The sequence below is a fragment of the Asterias rubens genome, chromosome 1, assembly GCF_902459465.1.
Source record: "Asterias rubens chromosome 1, eAstRub1.3, whole genome shotgun sequence".
NCBI classification, from domain to species: Eukaryota; Metazoa; Echinodermata; class Asteroidea; order Forcipulatida; family Asteriidae; genus Asterias; species Asterias rubens.
The window spans coordinates 109,694-136,223 of record NC_047062.1 but is presented as its reverse complement, the minus strand read 5'-3'; the positions used below and the strand labels follow the sequence as shown (position 1 = coordinate 136,223).

At 37.9% G+C, this 26,530-nt stretch overlaps 1 protein-coding gene across 2 annotated transcripts in view; it reads right to left on the bottom strand.

The window, feature by feature from the left end:
- Nucleotides 1–677: 677 nt before the first annotated feature.
- LOC117289600 (protein DEFECTIVE IN EXINE FORMATION 1-like) overlaps nucleotides 678–26,530 on the bottom strand; it is a 57,487-nt gene continuing 31,634 nt past the window's right edge. For both annotated transcript variants that reach the window (XM_033770803.1, XM_033770811.1), the window contains exons 11-12: nucleotides 24,383–24,540; nucleotides 678–3,310 (exon numbers count right to left, since the gene is read on the bottom strand). In XM_033770803.1, coding sequence (XP_033626694.1) covers nucleotides 3,178–3,310; nucleotides 24,383–24,540 — 291 coding nt within the window. In that variant the 3' untranslated portion in view covers nucleotides 678–3,177. The remainder of the gene's footprint in view (nucleotides 3,311–24,382; nucleotides 24,541–26,530) is intronic.

Below are 26,530 nucleotides of genomic sequence, written 5' to 3'. Positions count from 1 at the left end.
TCTATTTTATTATGAATCAAATTTTCGTAAAAGCTTCAATTAACAAAAATGGATTAATATAAGAGTATATAATACAAGTATAAATTCTTTGTTTGAAGATGTATCCATAAAGAAGTCTGCCTACTTCAATATGCTCTGGCAAGCTGCGTGAGAAAAGCGCAACACTGCGTTATGTCATCAATAACTGTGTAATCGAAGATGCACCCTTTAAGACGTCTGCCTATTTCAAGATGATCTGCGAAGGTACGTGAGCAAAGCGCGACACTGCGTTATGTCATCAATAATTGTGTAAACGTGCAGTACATCGTTCAGCAGAAAGTGGCGCCAAAGTTGTCTTGTCTTGTTATCATTCAAAATACAAACATACTTTACAAGAGCGCTAGCCAGTTAAGGACTTGAGGGTTTTCAAGCGTAGATTAACTTGTAAATATGTACCTTTTGCTGCTGAAAGTATTTTGTGTGAAAATAACAATCAGTGCAATTGAGCCTAGGCACCGGCAACGTGGGAGTTATTGTTATTGTTGTTGTATTTCTACGATTCCGAACCAAATGGTGATGATCATTCTCAATGAAATGTCAGAGAAGGTCGACGTCTTTCAACCACAACTCATTAGAAAAGTCCCGCCGAGTTAAATGCATGCTATTCTCTCTCCCCAGGAAATTGCCATACGAAGATGGAAAATTGCTATATGCCTTTATTGGTAACCGGTAGACTATTCTTCATATCAACACGATCCAGAACAAGAAGTATCATGTAATTGTAATATAATGATAGGAAAGTTTCGACCAATACTTCATCTTAAGTTGCATCCTTTTAATTACATTGACTCAACGAAACACATTATGAACAGATAATACAATATTGTGGTTTTTGAATGAATACTATACTGTACCAATCAAAATGAAACAGGAAGTCTTTCAGATTAGATGTTTTAACTAAAACAAATGTGAAAAACAATTTAAATTCAAGAACCACATTTAAATTTAAACAAATGTTAAAGTAATTTTATAAAAAATTGAAGATGGAATCGTTCTATCGTAAAACTGAAATCGTAAAACCGCTTTAATTTAACAAAGTACAGATGCCTAGATTTGAAACACAAGTAATCACTGCTACGATATACCTTAGTACTAGACACGCTTATAGTAACCCAGAAGGCACATCAATAATTCACTTCTATCCTACATCTCCTGCTTACGTCTCCTCTAATGTACATTCCTCTCATGCTAATCCTTCATTACCATCAATTATTTATCAAACAATTTACCTTCCCTATCGCTAGGAGTAGAGAGACATCAATTAAGACTCGTTGAGTATGTACATGTACTACACTTCAGGCTGTGTAAATCTTAACTCCCATGGTGTGTTCGCTGATTCTTTGTTTGTTTTGGATGGGTTTTTTCTTCTTCTGGTTTTACAACACTGTCCTTATTAAGGAAATCATGCCATCATTGTTATTTTGATAATAGGAAAGGTCTCATGTTTACATAGGAAGCAATTCGTTTCATTTTAACAAAATTATTTGTTGGTTACCCATGCTTAGATTACAATTGAGTTTTTACTGTAAACACAAACAGCTAACATAAACAACATTCTAACTCAGTTGGTTGAGCACTGACATGTTTGTTCATAAGTTATAGAGACCACCAACATTAGGGCTAGATAACTCAGTTGGTTTAGCACTGACATGTTTGTTCATAAATTATAGAGACCACCAACATTAGGGCTAGATAACTCAGTTGGTTTAGCACTGACATGTTTGTTCATAAGTTATAGAGACCACCAACATTAGGGCTAGATAGCTCAGTTGGTTTAGCACTGACATGTTTGTTCATAAGTTATAGAGACCACCAACATTAGGGCTGTATAACTCAGTTGGTTTAGCACTGACATGTTTGTTCATAAGTTATGGAGACCACCAACATTAGGGCAAGATAACTCAGTTGGTTGAGCACTGACATGTTTGTTCATAAGTTATAGAGACCACCAACATTAGGGCTAGATAGCTCAGTTGGTTTAGCACTGACATGTTGTGTCATAAGTTATAAAGACCACCAACATTAGGGCTAGATAACTCAGTTGGTTTAGCACTGACATGTTTGTTCATAAGTTATAGAGACCACCAACATTAGGGCTGTATAGCTCAGTTGGTTTAGCACTGACATGTTTGTTCATAAGTTATAGAGACCAGCAACATTAGGGCTAGATAACTCAGTTGGTTGAGCACTGACATGTTTGTTCATAAGTTATAGAGACCACCAACATTAGGGCTAGATAACTCAGTTGGTTTAGCACTGACATATTTGTTCATAAGTTATAGAGACCACCAACATTAGGGATGTACAGCTCAGTTGGTTTAGCACTGACATGTTTGTTCATAAGTTATATAGACCACCAACATTAGGGCTAGATAGCTCAGTTGGTTGAGCACTGACATGTTTGTTCGTAAGTTATAGAGACCACCAACATTAGGGCTGTATAGCTCAGTTGGTTTAGCACCGACATGTTTGTTCATAAGTTATAGAGACCACCAACATTAGGGCTAGATAGCTCAGTTGGTTTAGCACTGACATGTTTGTTCATAAGTTATAGAGACCACCAACATTAGGGCTAGATAGCTCAGTTGGTTTAGCACTGACATGTTTGTTCATAAGTTATAGAGACCACCAACATTAGGGCTAGATAGCTCAGTTGGTTTAGCACCGACATGTTTGTTCATAAGTTATAGAGACCACCAACATTAGGGCTAGATAACTCAGTTGGTTTAGCACTGACATGTTTGTTCATAAGTTATAGAGACCACCAACATTAGGGCTGTATAGCTCAGTTGGTTTAGCACTGACATGTTTGTTCATAAGTTATAGAGACCACCAACATTAGGGCTAGATAACTCAGTTGGTTTAGCACTGACATGTTTGTTCATAAGTTATAGAGACCACCAACATTAGGGCTAGATAACTCAGTTGGTTTAGCACTGACATGTTTGTTCGTAAGTTATAGAGACCACCAACATTAGGGCTAGATAGCTCAGTTGGTTGAGCACTGACATGTTTGTGCATAAGTTGTAGGTTCAAGTCCTGCTATAAACAATTTATCTTCTTTTCACCCCTATATTATGATGATGATTAATATTATAACACTGTGTTATAAAAAAAGTGTTGTGTCTACCTTGTTTCTCAGCTATTCTTGAAAGTCATTGGAAGAAGATCAACTTCTGGATAACCATGGACGAGAAGAAGCAGTGTCACCATGGCAAGGAATGGAACAAACAGCAACCACTGTAGCTCATCTATAAGATTTACATGGAAACTGATGAAGAAAAATGAAGTGTAGTTATTATTCGGAAGGTATAGCCACGTTGTTCTTGTTGGTGCAGTCATGGAGGAATTCCTCCATGATTCATCCAAATCATCTAGTTTTAAATCTTTAAATTGAAACTAAACGTCTCATTGCATGGTGTTTAAAGCAATGTTTATATTGCATTCACCAATTATTCATACTCTTAAGTAATTGGATTCCAATAAAACTCAACTTCTTATGTAAAATGGGCTCAATGATCAACAGCCTGTGAGCAGACATAATCTACTTATTACAGTTATGCTTTCATAACCACTCACTGCCAAAACAAATGGATATAGTTCTGCTATGGTCTTTTAATGCAATCGCTGCACCCATTACTAACTATGAAATGTAGCCCTATGTAGGACTCTTCCTCTGTACACGGATACAGAGTCCTAACTATTAAGGTCCATATCTAGTGCGAAAAAATTTTGACGCTTCATAACTCAAATCTTACCTGCAACAAGCCACTAATTTCAAAATATTCACATTCCATGGTGGCATACATTTTTCTGCGGTGGGTTTTGGTCCTCATATATTCCTCATAAGTCCGTCATTTTCGTAAAATAGTGCAGCTCCCAACGTTAAACAAATTCCTGTTTTGATCGTTTTCTCACACTGTTGTCTGTTGCCGTGCATACGTGTATACTTTCGCGTACAGACGCATGATGCAAGACGCAAGAATTCTTGGTCACCGTATCTTGACTGCACCGCGCTAACACGCGACCAAAACGCAAGATTTGCGCATCGTGCGTTTTGTCTTGCGTAAACACGGCAGACTGTGAGAATATGAACAAAAATTTGAATTTCTTAACGTTGGGAGCTGCATTATTTCATGAAAATGACGGATTTTTGAAGAATATATGACGACCAAAACCCACCGCAGAAAAATATATGATGCCATTGGTTTGCGATAACACCAGGTGTGTATCTACATGCCAGGTAAAATATGTTCTTACAGAACTGTCTTTCTTTATTCTACTACTGCGGAGTAGTTTTATCGGATGTTCGGGAAACTTCTTAGTTCTGAAAAGAACTGTCCTGCTTTTGTAGTTAAAAACAGGACAGTCAACATGATAAATATTTTTGTTTATGGTTTATGGTCAGACCTGGTACTAGTTAAACCCCAAGATGGCGTGCAGACCACAATGGTTGCTTAACTTTTGTTAAAGACTCAGCCAGGTGGACAAGATTTGTCAACAGGTCAAGAAGTTTTAAGCTTTCTTTCAATATAATTAATGGTATGGGACTTGGTTTTTTAAAGGATTTGGGTACTTTTTCAAAATGTCTACAGATTCACATTAAACTTACAGGGTTTGAAGATAGTGAAAGTAGAAAGCTTCACTTCAAATATTAGTTACTGAGGTGCTGTAGTTTTCGAGAAATGAGTAAAACAGTGTCATGAAAATACATTTTAACATGCTTAAAATAATTGTTGTCGCATGATTTGTGAGACGAAAATTATTTTCATGACATTGTCTTACCCATTTCCCAAAAACTACAGCACCTCTGACGTATATTTTCAGGGAAGCTTTCTACTATCATTATCTTCAAACTGTGTAAGTTTGGTGTGAATCTGTGGACAATGTGTTTTGTCCTACAAAAAGTACATAGACCCTTTAAGCCATGATGTGTTTTGAAGTGATTAACTAGCAACATAGCACACGCGGACAGAACTTGTCACTAGTCTTCTTAGCGGAATGTTTTTAATTTCTTTGTCAGCCATAAAATTTCAAACAGGCCGCTAAATTATGACAAAATATCATTTTTCTCGAGTCCTGTTAGTCATAAAAAAGCTCAGGGTGGTTGCTAAATATGTGACTCATCATAATGCTCACCATACCAAGTAATACAATACAGGATATAATATATTTGTTAATAATAGTAATAACAATTGCATTCTTCTTGAAGTTGCTTCAGCAGCCAGTATCTGGTCCTAAGAGCATCCATCACTAATAAAAACAACAGGTTTTCTGTGAGCCAAAACGCTCCACCTGAATCTTTCACAATCTTGTTGGATCTTCTGCTCATGAGCTTGATCATAGGACCACAGAGAACAATTGTTAGTGGTCTTGGAAAGGACAAAGTAAAAAACTTCTCTAACTCATCATTGATAAGGCAAGGAGTTCATCTCTGATGCGGACAGCAGGAAATCCTCCATGAGTAGTTCACATGGTCCAAGGCAAAGAACAGCAGTGTGAGTTCCTGCGAGACAATCAACACACAGAAAGAGGCCCCTTTCTCTCTGTGAGCTCCGATGAAGAAGAGAATGAGGGTTTCGTATCTCATGGTCGGGTCTTAGTACACGAAAGTGGGATTACTCTTCTGCATATTATTGTTCTTCAAGCTGTGGCAGGCTATTTATCTTTGGGGCCCTCACTGAGCATGAAACCTTCACCATATGTGCAGAGACATGAGAGTGATGGCTTGCCTACCAAGTTAGTGTGTGGGATGCCTTCACCAGATACAGCCACACCAGGTAATCCTACCTCTTAGAAGAATGCTGTCCGGTCCGGACAGAAACTTCCGGCCGAGACATCCCCAAGATTATTCCAGACTGCCTTTTCTGTTTGCAGACCACATACATTTACATGTAGCAAATGCTTACACTCACAGCGAGTGTCTGGTCGTTTCTACTGTACAGACTTTGCTAGGGTGAACACATGTTGTCAAAGTAATGACTGGATTTGTCATGGATTCAGAAATTTGACAGTTTGTCTCTCAACATCCATGCTTGATCATAGCAGGAGAGGGGACTTCTCAAAGAATAGAGGATAGTTCTTTTGTTTTTTGAATGCTTTACCCATCTAAGCACCTCTCGACTGGAAACACAACACGTACAATCTAGCACCGTCTTTAAAGTTATGGCTGGTACATTATAAGTGTAGCAGGGAAAGAGTGTGCTTTTCCTTTCCAGAAAGATGGTATAACTGGTAATATACCGTATGTTTTTTATTAGACTTAACAATCCCCTATAAAGTGTCTTTTACACTGGTCTAAAGTCTCCGTGGTGTGAGATAGTACTGTTTGTTTGCCTCAAAATTGTGTTTTTTTAACTAGATACTCAGATGATTCATATTGGTTTATAATACACATCCAACCAGAGGTCTCCCCCCCAAAAAAAAAAAAAAAAAAAAAAAAAAAAAAAAAAATAGAAATTTAGAGTTTGTTTTAAAACAAACTCTAGGTGTTCGGTTTCCGGGAGTAAAAACCTGGTGTAACAAAATATTCCACCTTGCTTTGTTATCAAGATTTGTACTCAAGTTTCACCTTAGTCGAACATTGGTTTGGCATACACACAGCTTTGAAAAGTGCACCTTTAAAGCAATAGCACCTGACACATGATGACCTCATCAAGCTAAGACTGCACGGATACGTTGCTATTATGAAGGAGTAAAAATGTATTTTTAGATGTTTATAATCTGGCGCTAGAGGGCGCACTTATTTTTGGTGACGTCATCAGTAGTTTTTTTTTTAAACCAGACCTTTGCCAGACTTGTATGCTGTGATGGTAAAGCAAGAAAGGATGTATACAGTCATTTCTGGTTTGAAAAGGTCAACAGGTCAAGAAAAATTCACCAACATGTCCATTTTTGTTAAGTACAATCAATGCACCGCATACTTACACATGGTGACCGCAATGCACCGCATACTTACACATGGTGACAAAGTACATGTACATGTAATTGTAAAATCTGTACATGTAATTGTAAAATCTGTACGCGCAATCAATGGGGGAATTTTGTAGTTCTTTATACATGAATTTTAGAATTTTCAACCTCGATTTTGAACCGAAAGACAAGATCAAAATGGGGTCATGTCTGTAAGGCGTTTCCGGTGACCTTTCTGATGATGTGTCGATTGTAGGAATCCATCATGTAGATCAAAAGTTATGACTTTCTGAAATAATAAACTTTGAATTTTCATAACTCAAGAATTGATGACGTCATCATGATGTTACTACACATTTTTCTTCTCCTAATAAATATCTAACTATATGCGAAGTTTCAAGTTCATACCAGTTTGGGAAAGTTGTTTTTGTTAGCGGACAAGGGACGCTGAGAAGAGGAAGAAGAACTAGACTAAAGTTTTTGTCATAACTAAAACAAGGTGTTTGGCTTACGGGAGTACAAAAATACAACCTTGGTGGACAATTATCAAAAGAAAAAAACCATGAAATTAGGCCTTTTCAAAGCATTTTACATGCACTTCCTGTTTAGACAGGTCAAAAGGTGTTTAGATTGTCAAAAGATGTTTAGATTGTCAAAATAGCTTTTGTGGTTGAGGCCCTAGGAACTTATGAATAATGACGACTGGAGAAGAGACTAACTAAACGGAAGGGAAATGTTTGTTTAAAACGCCTTGAAAACATACTATAAACGAAGCTATTTATATAAAAAAATAAGTAAGTAAAAAAGAAAAGTAAAAAAACATTAACGTGTCAAGCGGTCTCCCATCCAAGTACTGACCGGGCCCGATGCTGCTTAACTTCAGTGATCAGACGAGTATCATAGTAATCAACGCAGTATGATCGTATTCAAAACAAATAATGTATTTTTGACGAAAATGTACAAAAAAAAATCAAATTTGAACCAGAAGACAAGGTAAAAATGGGGTCATGTCTGCGGGGCATTTACAGAGTTTTTAACGACCTTTCCGATGATATATCGATTGTAAGAATCCATCATGTGGATCAAAAGTTATTATTTTTTGAAGTATTAAACTTTGAATTTTTATAACTCAAGAATGGATGACGTCATCATGACGTATCCAACACAGTATTCCACTCCTAATGCATATCTAACTATGTGCAAATTTTCAAGTTCATACGAGTTTTGAAGTGTACTTTTGTTAGAGGACAAGGGACGGAGAGAAGAAGATAAAGAAGCAAAAAAAAATAACTAGATATAGTGTTTGTACAAACAAACACTAGGTGTTCGGCTATTGTTGGGTCAGTGTTTGAATCAATGAAAAAGTGTTGTTAATAGCTCGTCAAATTGCAAAGAAATCAAAACCAAACAGTTTTCTCGATGTGAAATAATTTTATGGTAAAGCATCAAAAAGTGTACATTTCAACCTAAAAGCCTTAAAATAATGCCTTTTCAAAGCCTTTTACAGGCACTTCCGGTTTAAAAAGGTCAAAAGGTCAAGAGAAGGTCACCAACATACCAATTTTTGTGAAGTACGTGAGGCCCTTTCATATGATGTATAGATTGTCAAAATAGCTTTTGTGGTCGAGGAAATGTGAACTGATGAATAATGGCGACTGGAGAAGAGACTAACTACCCGGAAGGGAAATGTTTGTTGAAAACGCCTTGAAAACAGACTACGTACGTAAAGCCCTTTCGTATGATGTAGATTGTCAAAATAGCTTTTGTGGTTGAGGGCATAGGAACTTATGTATAATGATGACTGGAGAAAAGACTAACTAACCGGAAGGGAAATGTTTGTTGAAAACGCCTTGAAAACAGACTACGTACCTAATGCCATTTCATATGATGTATAGATTGTCTAAATAGCTTTTGTGGTTGGATGGAGCCTTATGCATAATGACGACTGAAGAAGAGACTAACTAACCGGAAAAAAAATGTTGGTTGGAAACGCCTTGAAAATAGACGAAGCTATTTATAGGAGAAGAAAAAATTGAATAAAAAAATAAATAATACAAAATTTGGTCGCCATTGGTCTCCCATCCAAGTACTGACCACGCCCGATTTTGCTTAACTTCAGTGATCGGACGGGAACCGGTGTTATCAACGCAGTACGGTCGTAGATAATATACAATAAATTCGATTTGAACCAGAAGACAAGGTCAAAAAGTTAAACGCCTTGAACGAAGACTATTCTACATGAAGCTCACGTGAGCGTGACTCTCCCGCACAGCTAATACACTACACGTTGTGTGTATGCCTAAGTGTAATGTTTATGCACATACCAACGGGGGATTTACGTTGTTCTTTAGACGTGAATTTTGAAATTTTCAACCTCTCTTTTGAGCCGGAAGACAAAATCACAATGGGGTCATGTTTGTGAGGCGTTTACAGAGTTTTTAATGCCCTTTCCGATGATGTATTGATTGTAAAAATCCCTTATGTAGATCAAAAGTTATGATTTTTTGAAATAATAAACTTTGAGTTAGTGTATCTCGTCAACTGATGACGTCATCGTGACGTAACAACTTTTGCATCATCTACTGGTTATTGTCTACCTGTGTGCAAAGTTTCAACTTAATGCAAGCTTCGCATCTATGCTTTTTCTTGCGAACAATCGACAGCGAGAAGAATAATAAACCCCCCCCCCAAAAAAAAAAAAAAAAAAAAAAAAACGAACAAAATCAAAGAGTTGTTCGGGCTGTTGCCCGAACACCTAAAAACCAAACAAAACCAAAGAGTTGTTCGGGCTGTTGCCCGAACACCTTGCCCGAACACCTAAAAAAATCGAACAATAACAAAAGGTGTTCGGAGCTATGCTCCGAACACCTAAGAAGAAGAAGAAGAAGAAGTATGAAGAAAAAGAAGGGAAAAAAATGAACAAAAATAAGAGGTGTTCCGGGCCGTTGCCCCGAACACCTAAAAAAAAACATTCAAAAAAAGGTGATACTGTATGTTGTTATATGTAGGTGGCATTTTGAAATGTTGTGATATCCATAAAAACAATTACAAATTCTGGAGGGCTCCTCAGCTAATATTAATTAGTTGAACCTTAGCAAGACCTGTGCCAAAAATGGTGCTTTTGTGCACCTTGTAATGATAACCTTGATATTTTACACTAAGCCACCAGGCGTTATAAAGAATTTAGAGAAATATTTCACTTCAAAGTAATGTGGTTATGTAAAATTAATGCCTCTAAATTCAAATCTGAGAATTATGTATTCCTAATTATGGATTTTCTTCCTGTGTTGACATAATTAGCTCAGGATTTGGGATCAAACCTCAAAAATGTGAACATTTTCCGACGAGAATGTATTGTATACATCTACATAGGATTAAGACAATTGACCAGTTAAAAAAGCCATCAAAGGCATACTTTGCATTCAACTCCATGTAGGTGCTTGACTTTTTTCAAGGGTTAAGTCTACTGTATATACTTTCTCATAACATGCCCACAAGGCTCTAAATATCTAATTTTATACTATTTATGAAATTCAAGGTAAGACATTACTTGAACTCTGATAACTATGAAGGACATACTCTGAGTTAATTGGAAAAAATGGAGCAATTATGACAATATGTATTCCAAAAGAAACTGCTTTTGTTGTGAGGTCGTTCATTGAGTCACGGTTAGCTACATATCATTTGCCAGTATTGATTTATTCCCTGGTAATATTTCCAATGTCAGGAGCATGCTTCAGCGATTTGCTAATTTCATCCCTGAACAAACAAGACAATGGAACACCACAATGGCACCACAATAATGAGACTCCAATATCATCAATAACAGGACCAAGGTTATTGTCTCAAGTTACTTTCTCTTTCTCTCTTGAAATAAATCTTTTAGTCTAGAAAAGAAATAATTCAAGGTTTGAAATTGGAAATTTGTTTTCTCACACTAGCGATTAATCAAACCTTTTAGTTTTTTAAGAAGGGACTCAATGTGTAGTGAAAAGGTTTTTATTTAGTGGTTTAAACCTGCCGAGGCCTGGTTTGTGGTAATTTAATCGAGCCGAAGTCAAGACAAAGCACCATTTTTGGCACAGGGCTTCCTAACATTCAACTTATTAATATTAGCTGAGGAGCCCTCCGGAATTTGTAATTTTTTTCATGTAAATCACAAAATGGCCACCTACATAACAACATATCACCTTTTTTAAATGTTTTCTTGATAATTTTACCGGCATGAAGTTGAGGTAAATTATCAAGAACCAGGCCTCGGCGGGTTTAAACCACTTGTTGAAAACCGATTCAACATACTTTGATTCCCATTCATAAATACCTTTTCGGTCAAAAGACATCAACACTTTTTGGTCAAAAAGTAACAGTAATGCAAAAATTATAATGGTTCAATAATTTCTTTGAACACAACACCCCTCCAGCTATGAAGTGGTAAGGCATCCGGTAAACAACTCTGTACAAGGAGATTGCTGTGCGCATCTTGCGTATCACGTGATGTGATACAACTGTTCCAGCTGTCGCTTTCGACCAATGGGAATGAAGAAACGGTCTTATAAGCACAGGTTCAAGCTCGCGTGTCACGCCCATGTTTCAACTCTTTTCAGCCGTCGCTTAAGACCAATAGGAATGAAGAAACTGTCTTATAAGCACAGGTTCAAGCTCGCATGTCACGCCTATGTTTCAACACTTTTTACTGGTGTTATATCATCCGTTCAAACACCCCCACATGATGTCCTCTCGACCAATCAGAATGGATAAATTGTCTTAGGTATTTATGAATATATTTTATGACATTAGATTTTTTAAAGCTACCTGGATTAGTCTGCATGATTACAACATAAATTGTTTGCAATGAAATTGTATGTAGAATAATTATTGCTTGATTGGGCAGTCCCAATTGATTTAGTTTAGGATGCTAGAAGCTGCCAAAAGGTATGTATTTTCATACCCTTTTCTATGAGAACATGATTATAATCTGCTTTGACATAATACACGTTGGAGACACATTTGCTTAGACATTTTTTGTTGACATACTTTAGCCTCCATATCATTAAACTCCTCAAAATCTGACGCCCTATTCTTGACAAGATAAAGGTTGTGCATTATTAATAATAACAATAATAATAAAGAATATTTATGGGGCGGCAAAATCCACCAAAACAAGGTGCTCAAGGCGCACAGGAGGGGGAACCACACACAGCAAGGAAAATAAGACAAACAGACCAATTACACATATGCGAGATTAAACAGTGTGGTTTTCAAATCAACATCTTCTTCTTCTTCTTCCGTGAAAGTACAGTCCACCATCTGGTGTATTGCGTACCTTGAAAGTATTGAGATTAGAAATATTGCGGATCTGAAGAGGAAAGTCATTCCAGAGTGTGGGTCCAGCATGGGAAAAAGACCTGTTGCCCCATGACTTGCTACTCTTAGTGACCTGTAGCATGTATGTATTGGAAGATCGGAGAGATCGCACAGGAGTATAAGCTTTAACCAAAGAAATGTTATATATAGGAGCAGAACCATTAATGCAATGAAAGATAAGCAACAGAAGTTTGAAAGTAATACGAGATTCGACTGGTAGCCAGTATAGTGACTTCAGAACCGGTGTAATGTGAGTGTGTTTCCTGGTAAGAGTGACAATGCGAGCAGCTGGGTTTTGTAATTTTTGTAGTTTAGAAAGTTGAGTTTGGGGTAAGTGAAAAAGAAGACTATTACCGAAATCCAGTTGAGAAGAAATGAGAGCTATTTCCTCAGTGCCTGGATGTGTCAGGTATTTGCGGATCAGGCCAACATTTCTCAACTGGTAACGAACAGATTTACACACATTGGATACATGAGCTGACATAGACATTGTACAATCGAAAGTTATACCAAGATTTCTGCAAGAATGAGAGAGAGGAATCACAGAATCAGCAATCTTGAAAGAAGTAACATTGATCTTATCTAATTGAATCTTAGAACCAAATAACAGAAACTCAGACTTAGCACAATTCAATTTAAGAAAGTACAGACTCAACCAGCTACAAATATCCTCCACACAAGATTCAAGATTGTGAATGGAACATACATGTAGTGCCTGACTTTGACTTGGGGAAAAAGAAACGTATAACTGAATGTCATCTGCGTAACAATGATATTTGACGGAGTGACGTTGAAGAATGCTCTTAAGATCGCTGAGATATATGGAAAACGATGTAGGACCACCGACAGACCCCTGCGGAACACCACAAGTTACAGGCATAGAATCAGATTTACAATCATTAATACATACAATCTGAGAACGATTACTTATATATGATTCAAACCATTTATATGCCTGTCCAGTAATACCAAGTGATTGAAGAGTATGAAGTAAGATCTTATGGTTCACCGTATCGAAAGCGGAAGAAAGGTCCAGAAGTAGCAAAGCAGTAATATTTCCACCATCCATCTCATTGAGTATAAAATGGTCAGAGACATTAACAAGGAGAGTCTTAACGCTATGGACGGAAGGCAGACTGATGGTTATCGAAAAGGTCATTACCAAGAAGATATTCAGAGACTCTAGAAAAAACAACCTGCTCAATTATCTTAGACAAGCATGGAAGATTTGACACCGGTCGATAATTGTTGAGAACTTCAGGATCAAGGGATGTCTTCTTCAGGAGATAATGGATGTGAGTAATTTTTAATGACACAGGAACAGTGGCTTGATCAATGCTCAAGTTGACAATACTCGCAATTATTGGTGCAAAAGTAGTGGAACACTCTTTGAGCAATGTTGTAGGGATTGGGTCCAGTTCACAAGACTTTGCGGGAGTTTGACGTAGGAGACGCTCGATCTCATCTGCCGTAGTAGGTCTGAGAGTATCTAGGATGGCTGAAGTCCTGGGGGCTGGTAACATTGACTCATCAGGATGAAGGCTACTGCAGATGCGATCGATCTTGGATTGGAAGAACTAGCAAAAACACTTACCAAGTGATTCACTGCTGGTGTGAGTGGGTAGTGGAGATGGTTGTTTTCGGTGAAGAAGACGATTGTAAATAAGCGTTTGGAATTGCTCCCACAATCACCTATGACACCTACGTAGTAAGAACACTTGGCTTTGTGCACTTGACGACGCACTTTTGAGCACAATATAACTGCCGGTGAATCTCTAATCTAGGTCAGCGCCATCTTCATGCGAGACATCTGCGCTTCTGTTTTGCAATGGTGATGTCCTTGTTATACATGTACCAAGGGCTGTCATGACGTTCCTTAACATGTCGGGACGTTGCAGGTGCATGAGAATCAAGAAGGATGCGTGCTTGAGAGTTGTACTGGTCGACAGCATCGCTGACATTATCAATCGTAGATGGTGTTATGCTTTGCATGGCGTTCCTGGCAAATGAGACTCTGTCAATAGCTTTGATGTTTCGTACAACTACTCTTTTACCGTTATGATGAGGCTTAGTAAGGTGGAGTTTGCAGGTAATGGCAGAGTGATCAGATATTCCAGGTATAACTTGAACATCTGAATAAAGCTGGTTGTCAAAGTTACAAACAATGAAGACATCAAGGATGTGGCCTTTAGCGTGGGTAGCCATTGTGACTTCCTGTGAAAGACCATGGCTGGTTAGCAGGTCATTGAACTTCAGGGTACATGTATTAGGTGATGAAAGATTGTCCAGATGTATGTTGAAATCACCAGTGATAACAAGAGGTGAGGGTTTGAACATTCTGTTGTCAAGCATTGAAGAGAATTCATCAACCAACATGGAGACTGATGAATGACTCCTCGGAGGTCTATATATGACAGTGATGTCCACACTGGTGCTGTCGGACGTAAAGGTAGCTGATATCATCTCAAAACTCTCAAAGCATCAAAGGTGTGAATATTCACCTTGAGGTTGTTGTGAAATAGGACACCAACGCCACCACCCCACCCAGTAGCTCTAGTTTGGTGCTTGAAGGTAAATCCTTCCGGAAGGAAATCGGCAATCACCGCTTGATCGTTAGGAGTCAGCCATGTTTCGCAGACACAAACAATGTCTAAATGGTGGTCGAGGACGTAGTCCTGGAGTTCGGTGGATTTATTGCGAAGAGAATGGGCGTTAAGCGTTAAGTGATTCTTTGGCTCATCACTTGTAGGTGAGACTGGAGAGGGTATAGTTGATGTTGAAAATGGAATGGAGTGACCATGAGGAGTTGATTGTTGAAACCTTTTTCAAGCTCCCAGGCTTCCACGGTGGGTTTTTCTACTGGGAAGAATGCCTAAAGATTTTATTGTTTCAAAAACTCCAGGGTTTAATTCGAGTCGAGTGTTGCCACGGCCAGGATTGCCGTTGTGAAGTGAAAGACTGTCATATGTGATGCGTCTATTCTGCTGAGTAAAAATCTTTTTTGGTGAACCATCCTCGAAACCAGTTGGTCCAGGATTTGGGCTGACATCCCCACATCCAATCAGTAGTAGTTGAAAGGTGGCGTTGGAGTTTGAATAGTATAGAATGCGAGTTCCAGAGTATTTTCTTACAAAATGGTGCTGGCTGGTTTGTCTACAAGATTCATAATGCTGAGTAAGGCAAGCTCCTTTGCTCAGCAGAACTATAGAGACAAACAGGGCAAGCTTGACCAGTTTAATTGTTGGTGAAGATGTCTATTGTTCACAGTCAATTGTATTCCCTAAACACCCCAGCGAGCAGGCTGCAGTGCTAACACAACATGGAGTATTATAGTCACCTTTATGTAGTATATGAGCCACAATATGTCAATATTTCTGTTTCAGGTAAGACATCACACCAGGCACAAACTAGGCTGTGACTGTAGTCCAGTAGCTTCCACAAACTTATTCCAGTATTTTGAAGATGCAATTGCACAGTTAAGAGACAAAAAACTTAAAAAGTTAAGAGCTGTGTGGGAGGGCGACCTGTAGGTGCACACTTCCTCAGATTATTTGCATTAAAAATATTTTTTATTATTTATTAATCAGTGTTTTTACATGAGTAACAAATTTCCCAAATTTGGAACCACGGTCGCCAAAAGACAACTATAATATTGCAAGAGAAGTGTCTGCAAGCTTTTTTGGCAGAACAGAGGATTAGAATGCAAATGCTGCATTGCATCTGTCCATTCTAAAAAAAAACCATGTTAAACATGTTAAAGACCTACTTGAACGAAAATGTAAAGTCGTGAACTTTGCTGAATTCCATTTAAAATGTTTTCAATGAATAAGGAAATCGAGTCATATGATTATAAATAGATTTTGATTGTGTAAAAAAACAATCATTTTGAATACCCTTATCCAGTGCTTTTCTGAGAGATTTGCGAAAAAGCCCCGTTACGTAATCACTCTTAAAACGTCATAGTTGGGAGCTCAAATTTGTAAAGCCGCTTTGTTGCAGCGTGGAGGTATAACAAAGCAAACTCCCACAAATGACGTCAGCGGCATTGTCCTTTGGCGCGCGCTCTCAACGGCAGAAGTGTTTTTAGTTTTTCAAAACCTTTAGGTTGGGGCCTGATTTTTTAATCGATAATTACGAAAAACTCAGAAGTGTAAACATATCAAAATTACATTAAAATGGTCAACAAGTGCATTATAAACAAGTCTAAATACCATTTCCATTAAAAACCTTCCGCTGTTTAAAGCAAAGATTATATAAGCCATTTGGCGAATTCAACTATGAGTGTGGTTTGCTTTGAGATGATGACAACTGCATTGTGTTTTTGTTGTATGGTTTAAATGATAAACTTATCATCGATTCAAAGTAAAACTTTATCTAAACCAAAATTCAAACAAACTGCTAGAATGTGTGATAACACAGAGGTTCAAGTTAAAAAAAAAATAAAGGATTGAGAAATGTATGATGTTATGGTGACCAATGATAATAAATACATGGTTAAACAAAGAATAGAAGGTGATTAAGTGGTGGGGCTCTCTAAAAAGCAAACCTTCTCGAGTAGAGAACCCCATTACATGCGTAGCTTACAGATAATAATTGAATATTATTATTAGTTTTAGTTTGTATACTACACGCTAAATGAAAACAACAAGGTACAAAAACAAGTACTAGATCAATAAAACAAGGATGTAGGCCTATTGGTCAAGAAGTTCAAGAAGTTCAATCAGCAGAGGGAATGTAGCAAATAATATCAGACAAGGATGTAGGCCTATACTGCACGGCAGTAAAGTATTGGTCAAGAAGTTCAAACAGCAGAGGGAATGTAGCAAATAATATCAGACAAGGATGTAGGCCTATACTGCACGGCAGTAAATTACTGGTCAAGAAGTTCAATCAGCAGAGGGAATGTAGCAAATAGTATAATATACTTTGGAATGAAAATTTAAATCAAGTCAGCTCTTAGTGTCATTATTTGGATCTTGCCACTTCAATCGCCTCTTCGACCCCACCTGACATCCTGACGGAGACTTGGCTCAAGGAACATGATTCGGACGCCATCTTGGGACTCCCTGACGACTACTTGATCTTCCGTAAGGACCGTCCCTCTCGTGGTGGTGGCATCTTGACTGCAGTCAAAGCAAACCTCCATCCTGTCCACCATGCCGAGTTTGACTCCCCCGAGCTTGAACTCTTGTGGGTGTCGTTATCCTGCCAGCGAGGTAGATGTCTTCTTGGCACATTATATCGCCCTCCCTGTGCCACTACTTCGTTTTGGGATGATCTCAACGCCGTGGTCTCAAGAATGGATCACTTTCTTCCCAAATTTGACTGTATTATTTTCATGGGAGATTTCAACATTGACTGTAATCCTGCGGTAGCCGACTCCCCGAACCGTTCTCGCTTGTTTGAACTTGCCGACTCGTTGAACCTATTTCAGCTTGTCACCGACATCACTCATCCCCCTTGTAGTGATGATACCATTTCTTGTGGGTCCACTATCGACTTGGTCTTCAGTAGTTCTCCACATAACTTTGTATCCGTTGAGACTGTTCCCAACCCTGTTACCAGCGATCACCTTGCCGTTCAGTTCGTCACTCGTCTGAACACTTCTCCTCTGTATCCCTCTGTTGTTAGACAGTTTTTGTCTTACAATCCCGATTCTATCTCTCATCTCAACGCTCTCCTCCAATATGCACCCTGGGATCTTGTTTTTGACAAAGATGACATCAACTCTTCATGGGAAGGTGTTTTGGATCTGATTAATGCTGTCAAAGACGCCATTCCTGGTTCTAGGAAGCGGACAAGGAAAAGAAACAATTCTCCATGGGTTGATGCTGACCTGAAACATTTGTGCTCTGTAAAGCGTAAACTGTTTTCCAAGGCTAAGCGCTCTGGATCTCTTGTTGATTGGAACACTTACAAACTTGTACGTAATCAGCTAAAATATTGCTTATAAACACTTTGTTGATAACATGTTTTCATCTAAGGATAACAAAAAAACGGTTTTGGTCCTTTGTTCGTAGTAGAAAACGATCACCTACCCCATTGTCTTTTAAACATGGAGCCCAAACACTAGTCAACCCCCATGAAATAGCTTGTGCTTTAAATACTTATTTTGCTTCAGTTTTTTCTGCTGATGTCTACGTTTGTCAAGACCCTCCCACATGTGATTTTCCCATTCCAGCTCTGTCTAGTATTAACTTCTCAGTTGATGATATTCAGGGTACCTTATCTTCCTTACCTCTGGGGAAGGCTCCTTGGCCAAATGGAATCAACGCTAAATTCTTGCGTAACACATTTTCTACAATCTCTCCGGTTCTCTGTAGAATCTTCAATGATTCCATGGCCTGTGGACGCCTTCCCCGTGGTTGGAAGCTTGCCAACATCACCCCTGTGTTTAAATCTGGTGACCGTTCCCTTCTTAGTAACTATAGGCCTATTGCTCTCACTTCTCTCGTTAGCAAGATCATGGAGAGACTGTTAGCTAATGCTGTTAAAGATCATTTAAATTCTAATTGTTTATTGTCTGATAAGCAGCATGGTTTTGTTCCTTAAAAATCTTGTGTCACCCAACTTATGAATGTGTATCATTCATGGGCTACAACTTTAGATAAGCGTAGTCCCCCAAGGATTGATGCAGTTTTCTTGGATATGAGCAAAGCCTTTGATCGTATGCCCCACCATATACTTGTTCGTAAACTTGCCAGTAACTTTAACATCCGTGTATCTCTCTGGAGCTGGACAAAAGATTTTCTGGTTGATCGTCAACAAAGAGTCACATTTGTTGGTATGAACTCCTCATGGTCCGTAGTTAGCTCTGATGTTCCTCGAGGAAGTGTTCTTGGGCCTCTGTTATTCAATTTATTCATCAATGATATATCTTACAACCTCAGTTCTAACTGTGTTCTTTTCGCTGATGATGTATTAATTTATCGTCCAATCCGTTCCTGTTTAGATGTAAGTTCCCTCCAGCATGACCTCGATGAGCTAAGCACTTGGAGTGTTTCCAATGGTATGACGTTCAACCCTACAAAGTCCAAAATCATGCATATTTCCCGTAAACACTCTCTCGACCCCCCTGTTTACACTCTTTCAGGTTTTCCTGTGCAACCCACATCCTCTGTCAAATACCTTGGAGTCACTCTGAATGCTCAGCTCTCTTGGAATAATCATGTTAAAAATGATGTTTCAAGTGCCAATAGAACATTGGGCCTCATTAAGACCATTGCTTTCAATTCTTCTGTTTCAGCTAAGTTCTGTCTTTATAAACCCCTAGTTCTCCCAATTTTAGAATAAGGCATGCCAGCTTGGCTCCCTCATACATCTCTCCAGACTCAGGCCCTCGAACGGGTACAAAAACGTGCTACTCGGTTTATTCTTGGGCAGAGGATGGGTGAAATGTCCTACCCCGATAGACTTAAGTCCCTCAACTGGTCGTCTATGTCAATTTGTTGTAATTTTTCTGTTTTGTATTTTTTCATTAAATGTAAGTTTAACCTTATTCACTGTGATGTGTCAACCATAGATATCCTAATGTTCTCACCTTCAAACACCTGTATGCTAGAACCGATGCTCTGCACTTATCTGCTCCTCATCTTTTTCCCAGACTTTGGTCTGGTTTGCCAGAAAACATTCGTAATTCACTACTGCTCTTGCCCTTCCACAGCTTTCTCAAATCACTTAGATTTTCTGTCTGTCAATCTCATGAATCTACTGAATAGTAGCTTTAGCCCAATCACTTGTGCAATATTTTAAGTCGTTTTAATTTATCTACAAGTTTAGGTTTTATTTATTTATTTACTTCCCTTTATTGATTATCCTTACCCCATCTGTTATTTTTACTTATTTATTTATTTTTAATTTAATTTAATTTAATTTATTTTTTATTCTTAATATATATTTATCATTTTCTATTGGTTTTGAATTTTCTGCTTTTATTATTGCTTTGTGTACTATATTATGTTAAATCTATATTAATTTTATTGTGTACCCCAGATGTGGGGCAACAGATCTACGGATCATAGTATGTATTTGCTTTTGTTGTTCCTTGCCCATCTTGGGGTATAATGTTGTCAATGTATTTTGTTTGTACTGTTATGGCGAATAAAATAATAATAATAAAAAAATAATTATAATAATTTCAAGTTAAGGAAATGAAACTTCTAACTTGAGGGCGTTAATACATGTTATAACACACCTCTTGCTTGTTCTGTATTCTGGTTGGCTGAAACAGGGTCACGTGGGATGAACTAATATAGTCTAGTGATCGCGCGCATGTTCTTGCGGGAACTAGTTCCCAAGCGGACACTAGTCGTTGAAAATAGTGCCCGGTTACAGCGCCCTCTCTTGACCTGAATCATGAACAGCAACTACAAAACTTCCTTTCTTTTCCAGATTTCTGTTCTTTTTTCACATTTAACATGTCTAAGACTGTGTTATAAAACACGACTGGCATAATTCAGTAACTAATGTACGTCTATTCCCCTCGGGCCTGTGAGTGACCAGAAGAGGGGCCTATTTCCCTTGGCCAAACCTGGTCACTCAAAGTCCCGAGAGGGAATAGACGTACACTAGTTACCGAATTATGCATGTCAATAAGTGTATAATATTCAACAGAAACTTTAGAATCTACTTATATTTCTGTACCAAGAAATCATATCCAAATTCTTTATTATTTTGTTGTAGATACAATTAAATTCAAACTTTTATTCTTCACTTGAACTTTTGGTTTGAACCAGATGGAAGGTTTATCTTCTGCTTATGTGCGAGTATGAAACAGGATAATTGTAATGATCTGCATCGCACAAAGACTTTGAATTTATGTCATTCTATTGAAAAAAAATGCAAGTTCACCTTGGTTCTTAAAGGGACACACCGGACGAATTGGGCTATTTGGGCTACAAAATAGACTAAGAAATGAATTCAACGGTCTTCCAGGAATGAAGAAGAACAGTCCCTTAAAAAAATCATCAAATTTTGCTGTTTTTGAGCATTTTAAAACAAAAACGAAGGTTGCGTGATTGTTCTAACCAAAAAGTGGTACAAACAATCACATGACCTTCCGGGCTAGTTTTACTTCCAGCCGTCTAAAAGTAACTTACCAAACCAAATTTAAATCTTTTTTTTACAAAATTATTAACGAGTAATTGAAGAAAAAGATCATGTATTCAAATTATCGCTACCAAATGTAGATAATGGTGAAAAATCTAACATAAGATTCGCATTCAAAGAGTCCGTGTAACGGAAGCTTGTTATATGGTCCCACGGCGTGGAGCAATCGGAACGCAGGCATATCACGTACCGCACATGCCGTGTCTCGTGGGGCTGGAGGTGTAATCCCGGGCGCTATGAACTCCCAGCTTGTGGGTCTCGCCGTGAGCTTGGGAGGGGTTGGGAGCCAGACATCAGATTACATGTTTGTCATCGTGGGTTTGTCAGTCGGTACACCTTGTGTCGAATCCGTTGTTTCTTATGATCGCAACGTTCCAATATTATGCTCTGTTTTGTTTCATGGCTCCTAATTTCTTTTTGCTAGGAATTTTCAGGTAACAATAAAAAAAGATTGATGATGTCAAATAGTAGGAATACCGCATTTTGTTATAGTGTACTGACAGTGTTATTGTGTGAGTAGCTTAAAAAATGTTTTATTAAGAAAAAAAGAAAAAAAAACAAAAACAGGTGAATAATAATTTTGTATAAATAAAAAAAAATGATTAAAAAAAATTCCCTCAAAGCATAATTTTGTCAAAAACATATTTCTTAAATCTGTGAATGAAGTGTTATTTTTGAGATTGTTGAGGTATTATTTGGTTCGTTCCAAGCTATGTAGCTACTCAGCTACGCTTACGTTCCTTCAACTTGCGCTATAATATCAAAAGGTACGTTTTCAAGCCCGAGTCAAGCTACGCTTACGTTCCATATGCAGCTACGTTTACGTTCCAAGATATCCAGCTATGCTTACCTTCCATGATATGACGTTCCAAGCTACGCTTACATTCCAAGTTTTGCTTACGTTCCTTCTCAAGTTACGCTATAATTACAAAAGGTACGCTTTCAATCCTGAGTCAAGTTACACTTACGTTCCATACGCAGCTACGTTTACGTTCCAAGATACCCAACTACGCTTACGTTCCAAGATATGCTTACGTTCCAAAAGATAAGGTTACGTTGTAAGCTACACAGCTTCTCAGCTATGCTTACATTACAAGATACTCTTACGTTGCTTCAAGTTACGCAATAATAACAAAAGGTACGTTTTCAATCCCGAGTCAAGTTACACTTCGTTCCATACGCAGCTACGTTTACGTTCCAAGATACCAAGCTACGCTTACGTTCCAAGATATGCTTACGTTCCAAAAGATATGGTATGTTCCAAGCTACGCAGCTACGCTTATACAATCCATATACATCGTTTAGGTTCATTACGCTATAATAAAAAATTACAATCCGAGTCAAGCTAGGCTTACGTTTCAAGATTTGCAGCTATGCTTACGTTTCAAAATACATTCTCAAGGACGCTTTTGAATCCCTCACGATTCCCCCCCCCCCCCCCCCCCCCCGAGATTAAAAAATGTTTCACTGTGAATATTACAGGGCCCATTGATCAGTTTCATCTGTTTAGCAGGAAATACTGCCTACAAAGTTTCTTTACTATTCAAAAATTTAGTCGGGCACCAGCCACAAGTTCACAACATTTAAAATTTAATTAAAATTTGGCTGTATCAGTTTCTGCTGTGCAATACTATTTTGTACTAAGCAAATTTCTGTGCCTCTATAGGCCTACAGGCATTATGAAATTGGGTCCTGGCACGTCGGTACTCCTAGAACTATTTCGGTTTCGTCCGGCTATCGTCTGGGAGACGATATGATAGCCGAACGAAACCGAAATAGTTCTAGGAGTAGCACGTCGGGAGCATGTACGCCACAATCACATTCCAAACTGCATCATGGCTATGCAGTAGTAGGCCTTGTTGGTGCCAGGAATGTTTATTTACTTGTCACATGTCTTATCATACTCTGGGTTAGTTTGTTGTGTTCGTCGTGATGATCTTTGGATGTACGTTGAAGCAAGACTACCTCCATCGTTGAAGAATTTGCCTGATCCAGATATGCTGGTTGTTTATAATTTATGGATAGACTGAATCCTCATGCTGCGTCGTAGTAAAACGTTGCTATAAACAAAGCACCAGTCTACTTACAACATTGTGCGACGATGTCACAAAGATTTGACAGTTGCAACGGCTGGAAACACGTACACGCTGGCCTTCAACCGCTTTTGTTTTTTAAAATCATTTTTCGCTAATTACGTGACATTTTGAAGATTTTGTTTACAGCAACCAACTATAAAAATATTATTTATGATTCTACAGCCCTATATTGCGTAAACGGTGAGCCGGTGTGTCCCTTTAATTACAAAACAATTTACCTCAAACCTTTTTTAACCTCGAAATTTTTAACCCTTAAGCTTGCAACCGAATACAACTGTTGCCTTTTTTTCTTCAAACCATGCAATCAAAGCAGCAAATAGCTGTAGACAATGCAATCACAAACCAATGTATGTGCGACAGACAAGGAGTAACTATCTTAAAGGTGGTTTCTCTTGTATTTCTATTATTTTTGTAGCATTTTTGTAGAGGCTTTTAAAGATGAGTTTGATATATGTTTGCTTGTTAACCCCAAAATAGTCAAAATGTACTCAGTCAGTTTCCCTTGTGGCCCACCATTTAATGCTTGAAGAATAAAGTGTTACCCCCTTAAGGTAATCCTTGTCTTGCTGCTTCCCAGGTCACAGTGTCATGAATCATAACTTTGGGAGTGATCCCAAGTTTTACGACAAAAAGGTTTGAATGGACCTCACAGAATATTGATGAATGTAGTGAGACCTTTAACATTAGGGCTGGATTGCTCAGTTTGTAGGGAACCTGCACATTAGATTGCAGGTTCAAATCCCACTTGACATGCTTGAGGCAACTTTTGATTCATTTAAACCACAATAATCACTCAAATATGTCAATTATTGTGGTTATTAGTGTTTAATGAAACAGAAGTTAACAACACAAACAAAGCTTACCTTACAGCAAAAGAGTCTGTGAATAGTTGGCCATGATTATTCGTCAAATGAACACTAACTAGTGATCTGATTGGTCGGTTGGGTGTTGCTATTCGCAGCCTGTGTTGTCCGATACTCAAAGTAGTTTGAGGAAATAATATAATCTTTCCAGATATAATCTGAAAAAAACCCAGAAAAAACAAGACGTAAGTTTTTGAAACATCAAAACGAACAAGTTATGGTCAAGATTGTTTTATTTGATGTGATTGATTTTTAATTTTTGTTTTAATGGTGTATTCACAATTAAAATTGCACTTGCGGCCAGAGGTCAAATTAATAACATTATATATGTACATGTACAAATTTTAAAACTTTAAATACAAAAACACGATTGGAATTAACAGAGCAAGCAAAGAGATCTTAAAGTCACCTGGAAGTGGTATTTTGTCAAAATAAAGATTTTGTCACTAAAATATGTGTTTTGATGAGTGGAATATGAATAAACAATTAACTAAGGTTTTGAAAAATAAGTTTCCATATTATTTACAAATTTGAAAAATAAGCCCGACCCGAGAGGGCGCTGTTCGTGCTGTCGATCGAGGCGCGATGAATCGCATGCAGTGCCAGCACAATGTAGTGCTGCTTGGCCCAAGCTAAAAACATGCCCTCAAAGTTGAAACAATATTTGATTTTTTTTCACGTTAGGCAAATGCTCCTTTAGGTTTGTTACGTCCTTCAGGTACCTTCTTCGACTTCCCCACTAGCTTATGGGGCGCCGTTTGTCCATTAATTGTTTGACACTTTTAAGGCATGTTTTTACCATGGTTTACAGCAATTAGATGTAAACCATAGAAACTGTTGCCAAATCCTGTTATGGTTTACATACCAGTAAAGTATTTGTTGTGTATAAGTTTATGGTTTACAAACCATGAACATACAAAAAACATTTACAAATCGTGGTTCATAAACCAAGAAAATTTACGTATCTTAAAAACATGGTTAATAAACCATAAAAACTGAAGCATCAAATTCATGGTTTACAAATCATGGTTTATAAACCATGAAAATTGAGACATCTAAAAAACATGGTTTATAAACCATGAAAATTGAAGAATAAAAATCGTGGTTTACAAATCATGGTTTATAAACCATAACAAATGAACCATAAAATCATGGTTTGTGACCATGGTTTATAAACCATGAAAATCGAGACTTCTTTAAAAACATGGTTTATAAACCATGAAAATCAAGACTTCTTAAAAAACATGGTTTATAAACCATGAAAATTTACACATCTCAAAAACGTTGTTTGTAAACCATAAAAAAATGTGCACTTACAAATCATGGTTTACAAACCATAAAAATGTGCACTTACAAATCATGGTTTACAAACCATAAAAAATGTGCACTCAGAAATCACGGTTTACAAACCATAAAAAATGTGCACTCAGAAATCATGGTTTACAAACCATAAAAAGTGTGCACTCACAAATCATGGTTTACAAACCATAAAAAATGTGCACTCAGAAATCATGGTTTATAAACCATGAAAACGTGCATGCACAAATCATGGTTTACAAACCATAAAAACGTGCACTCACAATCATGGTTTACAAACCATAAAAAATGTGCAGTCAGAAATCATGGTTTACAAACCATAAAAAATGTGCACTCAGAAATCATGGTTTACAAACCATACAAGTGTGCACTGACAAATTATGGTTTATAAACCATAAAAAACGTGCACTCACAAATCATGGTTTACAAACCATAAAAAAGGTGCATACACAAATCATGGTTTATAAACCATGAAAACCTATATGATCGTCTCAATTAAACCTCCTTCCCAATTCTGATCGGTTCCCATTTCCCCCATGCCACGTGCGAGCCAGCAATTATGCAATGCACCGTGTGTGTCAATGCTGAGATCAATGCACCGTGTGTGTAATGCTGATGCAATAATAGCTCTATGAATGCACCGTGTACAGTATGCCATGTGGCCCCCCTGCCGCGGTGCTCGGGACCGTGTGATCAACGACTAAAGTACTTTGGAGGGCATCTACTACAGCCGTAACAACTAGCCTTTCCATGTTTGTTGTTTGGTCGGCCATTGTCACATCACATACAAAATACACCACAAAATACACAGAAAATGTCGGAGGCTTGCTA